Source organism: Cebidichthys violaceus, unplaced genomic scaffold, assembly GCF_023349555.1.
Source record: "Cebidichthys violaceus isolate CVI_PGR_0920_01 unplaced genomic scaffold, fCebVio1.0.p SCAF_103, whole genome shotgun sequence".
NCBI lineage: Eukaryota > Metazoa > Chordata > Actinopteri > Perciformes > Stichaeidae > Cebidichthys > Cebidichthys violaceus.
In genome coordinates, this window is record NW_027176267.1 from 427,872 (window position 1) to 439,228 (window position 11,357).

Consider the following 11,357-nt stretch of genomic DNA (forward strand, 5'->3'; position numbering starts at 1 on the left):
AAACCACAGCTGTACGTCTCTCCTCGGGGGTAAAGCAGGAAATTTAAAGCCTGTTGTTCGTCTGACAGGGAGACGAAGCGTGGGACACGTGAACCCTGTGGTTTGACTTTAAGGAGGTGATGTCAGAGGAAATGTGATCTTCAGGATGAGGATGTGTTTCCAACTGTCCTCAGGTCCATCTCAGACCGGTTCCAACAAGTCCATCTCAGACCGGTTCCAACAAGTCCATCTCAGACCGGTTCCAACAGTGAACCCTGAGTCTTCTTCACCTTAATCTCCTTTAATGCTTTTCAATGAATCATGAAGTAAAACATATTTCATCTTCTGAGCTGTAAAGTTTCACCTTCAGCCTCTCCTCCTTCTCCTCCTCCTCCTCCTTCTCCTTCTCCTCCTCCTCCTCCTCCTCCTCCTCCTCCTCCTCACTGCTGCTGTCAATCATCCCGTCTGTCAGCACCAATCAGGAGCCAGGAGGAGTTTCCTCCCTGCTGAGCTGCTCTGGAGGCAGAAACTAAAATAATCTGATTGGTCAGTTAGTGTGAAAATAAATGACATCGTCTGATAGCCAGCAGCTAAAAACATGTATTATACTCTGAGTACATATACTACAGTAATACTCCAGTAATACTACATAGCTTTACAAAACATCATCAGTGTGTAGAATGTTATTTATTCTGTATTTAATCTTTAACTTGTGTACTTTTACTGAAGTAAGAAACATGTGAAACGTATCAATCAATATGTTGATAGTCTGAGGACTGGGGGGGGGGGGGGGGGGGGGGGGGGTTTGTCAGCTGGGTCCAGGTCTGGTGCTGGAGGGGGTGACAGCTGTGGTCTCCAGATGGAGCTCCTCAGGGACGTCGGCCATGTTGAATGTCTTCTTCTTCTTCTCTTCCTCCAGCTTCACATGGAGTCAGTTGCCTTCAGGGTTCAGAGAATGTTTATTTCAACCAAAACCACAAACTTTAACTAAATCAAACATCCTCCTCCATCTCCCATGATGCCTTGCAGGTGTTGAGCTGCAGCAGAAGTCAGGCTCTCTACTCCTGAAAGAGGAAAAATATAATATATTCATAAAAGAATATAAATATATATAAAAAAATATGTATGTATAAAATATATATATAATACAAATTATATATATATATATATATATAAATTAATTCAATATTCACAGAAATAAATAGACAAATAATACAAATATTTTACTTATTTTGTTATTTGTCTTTTTATTTCTGGTCATTTTATTCTTTTATTTATATTTATGTTTGATATAGTATATTTACTGCTGATTCCACTAAACTTCATCCGTGTTTTTTTGGATGAAGTCACGTGCTCAGCCGGTCAGAGTACTTAAAGCGCGGCGCGCGGCGCAGGAGCGTCAGTTCTGCTGCACGTGGAGAGACGGAGACTTCCGCTCTGTGAGGTGAACGAGAGAAGAAGAAGAAGCTCGTCACCGGACTATCGATCCTCGTGTTGATTGGCTGATATCGATCTCTTCTGGCTGCCCAATCCTCGCGGCGCGGTGCCGCTGCTGCGGCGGCGGAGGATGGAGCGGACAGCGGCGGCGGCGGCGCGTCGGTGCGGGACGCTTCGCCTCCATTAGTTCTCCTCTTCTTTAGAATGTGAATCCAACGAGCTTCTGCTGCTTTTTTATTTTACCACAAAGAGGAGCCGCTCCGCTCTGCGCCGTGCGTAAAACCTCGTGCGTAAAACCCTGCGGCTCACCTTTACGCACGGTTCCAGGACGAGACGCGTGATGTTCTCCGAGGTGAGCGACGCCAACCTGACGACCAACCTCAGCGGACCGCCGTACTCTCTGGAGCACGACTGGAGCGACACGCCGCACGAGCGTCTGTCGCGCGGCGGCCACCGCGTGGTGTCGGTGTTCCTGGGCTCCATCATGGTGTTCGGCTTCCTCAACAACCTGCTGGTCCTGGTCCTGTTCTGCCGCTTCAAGACCCTGCGGACCCCCGTCAACATGCTGCTGCTCAACATCAGCGTCAGCGACATGCTGGTCTGCGTGTGCGGCACGACGCTCAGCTTCGCGTCCAGTCTGCGCAGCCGCTGGCTGTACGGCCGCAGCGGCTGCATGTGGTACGGCTTCATCAACTCGTGCTTCGGTGAGTACAAGTACAGGGAATATACAGTAAGTAGTATATGTAATATGTAAGATATCAACTATATATATATATATATATATATATATATATATATATATATATATATATATATAACCTTTTAACAATTTAAATATACCAACTTTATGGATAAATACATTTTATATACATACTTTGACTTATATACTTTATGTATATACATTTACTTTATGTATATATATATATATATATATATATATATATATATATGTATATATGTATGTGTATATATATATATATATATATATATATATATACATAAACTATATAAATAAAGTGACATCATCTCCACAGTAAAACAGTGTCTTTCAGTCCTGTTAAAGGAGGTCAATTAATAATAATACGTATTAACAATAAAAGGAAATAAATTAACTAATTAATAATAATTATTAACAATAACTTCTTCAGTCGTTAGTCAGAGTGACACCTATCTCTGCTCCTATCTTTGATCTCGAGGTCACATGACCTGTGAGTTTTGTAAACATGGTGGACTCTACTGTTTCTACTGACATGACACCCAGACTAGACCTTCAGGGGCCCTCAGGGGCCAACAAAAACACTTTTTTTTCTCTCATCATTCTGATTTTTTTTTTTTAAATATTACAACTTTTTGCCTAAAAATGTCACGATTTCTTCTTGTATAATAATACAAATAATTCGTATTAATATGGAGAAAGTAGAAAGCAGCAGATACTTGAGTTGAGAAGTGAAGTACCTGAAGTACAGTATTTAAGTACTCGAACGTCATAATTTGTATTTTTGTAACACATTAAAATGATAAACTTCTGTTAAAGAGGAGTTCACATATTAAATAAAAATATAATAAAAGGAAATCTTAAATGTTAAAAGATAACAAGATGTTCTTACTTTGTGGTCAAACTGAACCAGTCTGAGAGCTCTGGTGGACTTGTGTTGATTCCTCAGACCTGATGATGCGGATCAGACCCTCATGGGGGACGGTTCAGGACTTAATCGCTCTGAGGACGGAATTAGTGAGATTTGGGTCAGAAGAGATCAGTCTGCTGGAAAAGGTTCACTGAGAGCAGCTTACCAGTGTTTATAAAGTAGAATCATAATGTGATATTACACCATCATTACTGCCTCCTGAGCAGCTACACACATCAAAACCTTTTTATTATCATTATCTGGAGATTTAGACATTTATTGTTTGAGTATAAGATTAGAATATTGTGTACATTATAATCTGGTCATTGTGGTCGCCTCGGCCACGTTGTCGTGTTATACGTCCAGTTGTCGTGGTCGTCTACGTCCCTTCTTTGTCTTCGTGGCCTACGTCACATCTTACCGGCCGCCTATGTCCCATCCCCGTGGCCTACGTCCGTTCGTCGTGGTGGATGTCTACGTCCCGTCTTCGTTGATTACGTCCCGTCTTCGTTGACTACTACCCGTCTTCGTGGCCTACGTCCCATCTTCATTGACTACATCCCATCTTCGTTGCCTACGTCCCCTCTTCGTTGACTACGTCCTGTCTTTGTTGCCTACATCCCGTCTTTGGCGCCTACGTCCCTTATTCGTCGGCGCCTACGTCCTGTCTTGGTCGTCTACGTCCCGTCTTTGTGGCTTACGTCTTCGTGGCCTACGTCCTGTGGTCCAACCACCAGACTAATGTCTCAGGTGCTTGAATCCAACATGTCCTCCTCTCATTGTCTCCATCAGGCATTGTGTCTCTGGTCTCTCTGGCCGTCCTGTCCTACGAGCGCTACAGCACCCTGATGGTGTACAACAAGCAAGTGTCGGACTACAGGAAGCCCCTGCTGGCGGTGGGGGGTTCTTGGCTGTACTCGGTGGTCTGGACGGTGCCCCCTTTACTGGGCTGGAGCAGTTACGGTCTGGAGGGAGCCGGGACCAGCTGCTCTGTGACGTGGACGGAGAGGTCGTCCGGCTCTCACTCGTACATCATTTGTCTGTTCGTCTTCTGTCTGGGCGTCCCGGTCCTCGTCATGGTGTACTGCTACGGACGCCTACTGTACGCCGTCAAACAGGTTCCTGATGTTGTTTTATTTTAGATATTTTTTACATTTGTCCTATTCTCCTTCATTTTTATTTTTTATTTATTATACGTGAACTTGTTTTTTGAAATCTATTGTTAATTTGATCAAAGTATTGTATAAACAATTTTGTCTGTCAGGTGGTTCTAATGCTTTCTCACCTGCGTTTTGTCTGTCAGGTGGGTCGTATCAGGCGGACGGCAGCTCGTCGCAGAGAGTTCCACATCCTGTTCATGGTCGTCACCACGGTGGTGTGTTACCTGCTCTGCTGGATGCCGTACGGCGTCGTCGCCATGATGGCCACCTTCGGACGGCCGGGAGTCGTCAGCCCCATCACCGCCGTGGTCCCCTCCATCCTCGCCAAGAGCAGCACCGTCATTAACCCTGTCATCTACATCCTCATGAACAAACAGGTGAGTACAGCTGACAGGTGATGAGCACCTGTTGTCAGGAGGTAGACCATCAGACGGCATCTGATCCAGGATTTTAGTTTAAAAGATCAACATATTTTGTCAGTATTGACAAAGTGGTGGGTAGACATTTTTATAAGAACTAACGTAGACGCTGACACTAGTGAACATAACTAACGTAGAGACGAACACTAGTTAACATAACTAACGTAGAGACTAACACTAGTGAACATAACTAACGTAGAGACTAACACTAGTTAACATAACTAACGTAGACACTAACACTAGTTAACATAACTAACGTAGAGACTAACACTAGTGAACATAACTAAAGTAGAGACTAACACTAGTTAACATAACTAACGTAGACACTAACACTAGTTAACATAACTAACGTAGAGACTAACACTAGTGAACATAACTAAAGTAGAGACTAACACTAGTTAACATAACTAACGTAGACACTAACACTAGTGAACATAACTAACGTAGAGACTAACACTAGTTAACATAACTAACGTAGACACTAACACTAGTGAACTAACGTAGACACTAACACTAGTGAACATAACTAACGTAGAGACTAACACTAGTTAACATAACTAACGTAGACACTAACTAGTGAACATAACTGATGTAGACACTAACACAAGTGAACATAACTAACATAGACGCTAACACTAGCTACCAAAACTAAAACTAACGTAGACACTAACACTAGCTACCAAAACTTGCAACTATGCTAACGTAAATAATTAAAAGTGGTGGACACACAGGTGTAACATGCTAATTTTATTTTGTTTAAGTACAAAATAATTATTTTGTATCCAAACATGAAGAAACATAAAACATGAAACTAACAGTGAATTTAAACTTAAAACATATAAAAAATAAACACTTTTGTTGCTGAGTTATATAAAAAATTTTATAAACCAAGTTTAGATGGATATTTTATTTGACCTTTTGTTAAACCTTTTAATTGTTGGGTTCAGGACACATTTTGGCAGCGTTTCAAGTCTTTAATGAGCATTCAGGGGCCCGAGGGTCTATTTATAACTGGTTTCATAGCTGACTGGTTTCACACAGAGGGAGAAAAATAATTAAGAGTTAACGAACCTGAGAAATGGTGTCAGCTATGAATACAGCGGGTGTGAAGAATGACAAAAATTAAAAAAAAAAAAAACTGGATCAAGACCCACACCCTTCAGCGTGTTAAACCAGGATCAAGACCGTCCTGAACCCCTTCAGCATTCTAAACCTGGATCAAGACCCACACCGGACTGTCCTGAACCTCCTCAATGTGTTAGACCAGGGTCAAGACCGTCATGAACCCTCTCAACATGTTAGACCAGGATCAAAACCCACACCGGACCGTCCTGAACCCCCTCAGCATGTTAGACCAGGATCAAGACCAACACCGGACCTCTCTGAACCCCCTTAGCGTGTTAAACCAGGATCAAGACCGTCCTGAACCAGCTCAGCATATTAGACCAGGATCCAGACCCACACCGAACTGTCCTAAACCCCCTCAGCGTGTTAGACCAGGATCAAGACTGTCCTGAACCCCCTCAGTGTGTTAGACCAGGATCAAGACCCACACCGGGCTGTCCTGAACCCCCTCAGCGTGTTAAACCAGGATCAAGAACGTCCTGAACCCCCTCAGCGTGTTAAACCAGGATCAAGACTGTCCTGAACCCCCTCAGCATGTTAGACCAGGATCCAGACCCACACCGGACCGTCCTGAACCCCTTCAGCGTGTTAAACCAGGATCAAGACCATCCTGAACCCCCTCAGCGTGTTAGACCAGGATCAAGACCCACACCGGACCTCTCTGAACCCCCTTAGAGAGACCTTGCCCCTCCTCCTGAGCTGGTCCTGGTCCCCCTGGTTAATCCTCTGGACCAGCATCTTCTCGTACATCAGAGGGTGGTAGGCTCCCAGCGTACAGGCGTCGTCCCGGTAAAGCTCGTAGTAGTGACAGCGGTCGGTGCGACGCAGCGACGGGATGAACTCGTACACGCTGACCTCACGACACAGTGACATCATCAGCAGGATGCCTGGGGAACGATGATGTCATCACGTCAACAAATAAAAAAAGAAAAATAACTCAAACACCAGACATTAAAATATAAAATATTCAAAATAAAATATTAAATTAAATTAAAAAGTTTAACAAAAGAAAATTGTAAATTATAAACAGCTAAGGAAGATCATGTGATGTGATAGAAAACTATATTTTATGTAATTAAAAACCTGAATAATAACATTATTTCATCTATTTTTTTGTCACTTATTGATCTTGTCTGTGCTTCATTGGTTCCTCAGTTCTACCGCTGCTTCCTGATTCTGTTCCACTGTGAACATCAGCTAATGGAGAACGTTCACTCCTCGATGCCCTCAAAGACCACCATGGTGCAGCTCCACCGCCGGGTCGGCGACAGCAGCCCGAGACACCACAACCACGGCAACAACGCTAACGACGCCAACGACGCCGCCACTGGACCCGGTGAGGTCCACGTGGAGGAAAACAGCGCCGCCACTTCAGACAAAACACTTAAGGTTGATCCACATGACACGCCCACATGATGTCAGCGTGATGTCACCCAGTGAGTCAGCAACCGTACAGACATACTACGACGTGTGCAGATTTAAGGACTATAATAGTATAATTAGTCAGTGAAACAGCCTTGTGCACAGCACACTGACTATAATCCTGCAGGCTTTTTTTTCGACTTATTCATCTTCCGTACAAAGTTTGGCGCGCTTCTCCTCACACAGCGTTGCAAACACCTGCGCAAAAAAGACATCAAAATGTGCGGCCTGACCGGGAATGGTGTGCTATGACTTTTCTCAAAGATTCGCCCAGTGGGCTTCTCGAAAATTGTGAAAATCTGAGCAAAACTTCTCCATTCACTTGAATGGGGTTTCGGCGTGAAGAGAGCTAAAAAAACACTTATTGACTAGTCATACATTAATGTAGAACAATGATTCAAAGTTTAAAACGTAGACAGAATGCTGGACTTTATTGAGCCAAATAGCTAGCACAGTTTTCATGAAGTCACAGATTGAGTTTCAGATTTTATAATGGGGGTGTATTGCCCGGCTCGTTAAGTGCTAGAGTGATGACATCACAGTCGGAGTGGAGCAGAGCATGAAATAATTGTGATTTTTCCAAACAAATCGCTCCGAGTACCACAATTTTTACTCTTTATTCAACATTTCTGGTCAAAAACATTGGAAATGTTGTGCTGGTCGCAGTCATGTGTCTATGGAATCCAACAGACTTACACATTTGACTCAAAGAGCCGCAGAGCAACATGAACTCCAACCGACTGCTCCATTAGACTCCATGTTAAATCTCACCACTCATTTCTCAAAGAAAGCAGTCGGAACCAGTTTTGTTTATTGCTCTGTAGCTCACATTTTAACACCACAAACATAAATACCACATCAGAGATCAGAGCGTTCGGCAGATTTTATATATATTATTATTATATCCACATTATATATAATATATATATTATATTTGAGTATGAACCAGGTGGAGAGTTCAAACACTCAAATGTTATAAAACTCCTTCATGAAGTCGTCTGAAAAATAAAATGTGGATATTTTTCTATGTTCAATGTTGTTGTTGTAAAATTATTCTGTTTGAAATAAATAAAGTTCAGTGAGCCGCTCATCTCTCTTCTTTTACATGATAATATATATATATATATATATATATATATATATATATATATATATATATATATATATATATATATATATATTTTTTTTTTTTTTTTTATATATATATGAATTAAAAACATGTGTAATGTCATATGTAACATTTAAATTGCTCTTTATTTCCTTAAATATCTATTAAAAACATTACTTAACTTTCACTGTACTCTGAGTTTGTGTACTCTACGTTTCCTGGGTGTGTACTCTGTGTACTAGTACCTGTGAACCCTGAGGAGGGCGGGTTGGGCTGGATCTGGTCCTCGGTGTTGTCCTGGATCAGGTCCCACAGAGTCCAGATGAAGTCCGGGTGCAGGATGTAGAACGGCTGCTCGGGTCGGAGGCGACGCCGCTCGACGTACGCTGAGAACAGATCGAAGTCGGGCTTCTGGAACCACTGAAGAAGAAGAAGAAGAAGAAGAAGAAGAAGAAGAAGAAGAAGAAGAAGAAGAAGAACAACAACAACAACAACAGCTGATGATGTCTCTGTGTAAATAAAGCTTTATTTAAACAGCAGAGTCCTGGATCACCTGGGTCAGGTTGGAGGAGTACTGAGCCGGATCCCAGACCAGCAGAGTGACGTCCTGATACAACGAGCTGCTGCTGAACCGATGTTGGGGCCGAGCCACAATCTATATATGAAAAAATAAATATATATATATATATATATATATATATATATATATATATATATATATATGAATACATACATAAGATATGTACAATAAGATATGTACAATATATTTTTATATAAAAAAATTAAATTATATTATTTATTGAAGAAATATAATATAAAATATATTTATAAGATATTTTAAGTATAACACATTCATAACAACATATTTATAATATAATACAATATTTTATATCATATATTTATTGAAAAAATATGATAGAAACTATTTTTATAATAAAATATATGATATATTTTATCAATTTATTATATTTAGTTAAGAGATATAATATGATAGAAAATATTTTAAGAATATATATATACTGTATATATGTATATATATATATATATATATATATGATATAAAAAAATGTAAATACTTATATTACATTACATTTAATTAAGAAATATAAATGTTTATTAAAGTAAAAACCTGAGTGGGCGGAGCCTGTACCTGGGAGTTGATGATGCGGATCGTGGTCTTGTTCCCCACGTCTCTCTCGAAGCCTCTGGTGGGGGCAGCGTTGAAGCGAAGAACTGCATCATGGGAGTCTGAGTCCAACGGGAGAGAAAACAGTTTAAACAAACAAAGCTAGTAGTCGTAGTAGTAGTAGTGGTAGTAGTAGTGGTGGTAGTGGTGGTAGTAGTAGTAGTAGTATTCTAGTCCAGACCCTCAGGTGGACCACCCTAGGTCCTGGACTTACCGATCTCCCCCCCCAGCGATGAGTTAAGGACCGCCGCGGCTGACGTCACCACGGCACACCTCTGGTACTGGGACGTCCTGAGGGGCAGTGAAGGCACCAGCCGGTCCCAGCCCAGACCGGAGAACGGCTCCTCGGTCCCGTCCACGGTCCGGATCCTGGTCCTCCTCTTCAGCTCGCAGTACAGCTCCTGGCCGGACCTGCGGACCCCCCTCGGCCGGTGAACCACCTGATGCCTGTTGGAGCTCAGCTGGACCTTCAGGACCTTCTGGAGACGAGGACTCAGCATCTCCGCGGTCAGGTTCCCACTCCACAGTCTCTGCAGGATCTCCAGAGACCTGGATCTGTAGTAGTCCTTAGACCTCCTCCTCCTCCAGTCGGTCTCCGAGACTCCAGCAGGTCTCAGGCAGCAGGTTTCGGTCCCGGTGAGTCCAGAGTCTGAGGCGGATCTGGATCGAGGTAGCAAGGAGGGTCTGAGGTCCAGGAAGTGACACAGCAGGGACAGGAAGAGGAGGAGCCAGACCAGCAGAACCAGCAGTAGCCACTTCCTGTACGGCTTCATTCTGTAGTAGTACAGTATAAAGTACAACATGTACCTCTGAGATGTAGTACAGTATAAAATAAAATACGTACCTCTGAGATGTAGTACAATAAAAAGTACAACATATACCTCTGAGATGTAGTGGAGTAAAAAGTACAATAAGTACCTCTGAGATGTAGTACATTAGAAAGTACAACATGTACTATGATGTAGTACAGTAAAAGTACAATATGTACCTCTGAGATGTAGTACATTAGAAAGTACAACATGTACTATGATGTAGTACAGTAAAAGTACAATATATACCTCTGAGATGTAGTACAATATGTACTATGATGTAGTACAGTAAAAGTACAATATATACATAGTGGAGAAGTACTGTATAAGTACCTCCACAGTGTACTTCAGTGCAGTACTTCAGTACTTTGGAGGAAGTGTCTCATGAATATTAATGAGCTGAACTTCATTAACATTCATGACACGTTCAGGACGGATTCCGGTAACCATGGCAACAACAAAGGGTCCGAAAACAGCTCCAGAGATTTAACGTTTAAACTCCGTTATTACTATGATTATTACGATAATTATTACTATGATTATTACTATAATTACTACTATGATTATTACTATTATTGTTGTTATTAATGAAATGTGACGCCATGACGTTTCATAATAAAAGGTTTTCTACCACTCTAATAAATAAATAAAGTCATTTAATAATGAATAAACTGTTCGATCTGTGATCACCTTCATCAGCAGCGGGAAAAACACACGAAGAAGACCGAAGAAGACCGAGTGAACCCGAGATCAACACGAAGAGCTCCGGAGGTTCAGACCCGACTGCTGCTGCTGCTGCTGCCCGGAGAGAGAGCGAGGAGAGCGGCCTCACAGCTCGTCCTCCTCCGGGACTCACAACCGGAACCAGAACCAGGAGACCCACTTTAACACGTGACTGTTAATGGTTCATTAATACTTAAACTAAAGTAGGTTTTATTTATTTAGTTAAAGTCGTTTTAACCAACGAATGACATGTGATTAATAAGAAGATTATATTAAAATAAGAATATTAATAAAAAATATAATAATTTCTTCAGTTAAAGTTGTATTAACAAAATACAGTAAATAATTTATTAAATATAATAAA

The 11,357-nt window shown here is 41.7% G+C and overlaps 2 protein-coding genes across 3 annotated transcripts; one reads left to right on the plus strand and one right to left on the minus strand.

The window, feature by feature from the left end:
* The first annotated feature begins 1,756 nt into the window (after positions 1–1,756).
* LOC137887249 (pinopsin-like) lies at positions 1,757–6,228 on the plus strand. The gene is made up of 5 exons (XM_068730095.1): positions 1,757–2,120; positions 3,834–4,168; positions 4,345–4,578; positions 5,883–5,968; positions 6,030–6,228. The coding sequence occupies exons 1-5, from the start codon at positions 1,757–1,759 to the stop codon at positions 6,226–6,228; spliced, it is 1,218 nt and encodes a 405-aa protein (XP_068586196.1).
* On the minus strand, positions 5,436–11,097 carry LOC137887701 (beta-galactoside alpha-2,6-sialyltransferase 2-like). Of its 2 annotated transcripts, none has more exons than XM_068730884.1 (6): positions 10,961–11,097; positions 9,676–10,235; positions 9,426–9,523; positions 8,829–8,930; positions 8,521–8,695; positions 5,436–6,632 (listed from the first exon to the last, which is right to left on the minus strand). In XM_068730884.1, the coding sequence occupies exons 2-6, from the start codon at positions 10,232–10,234 to the stop codon at positions 6,385–6,387; spliced, it is 1,182 nt and encodes a 393-aa protein (XP_068586985.1). In that variant the 5' UTR covers position 10,235; positions 10,961–11,097; the 3' UTR covers positions 5,436–6,384. The 2 variants fall into 2 exon arrangements, with proteins under 2 accessions (XP_068586985.1, XP_068586976.1); XM_068730875.1 differs by having other exon boundaries at positions 9,405–9,523.
* Between the last annotated feature and the right edge of the window lie 260 nt (positions 11,098–11,357).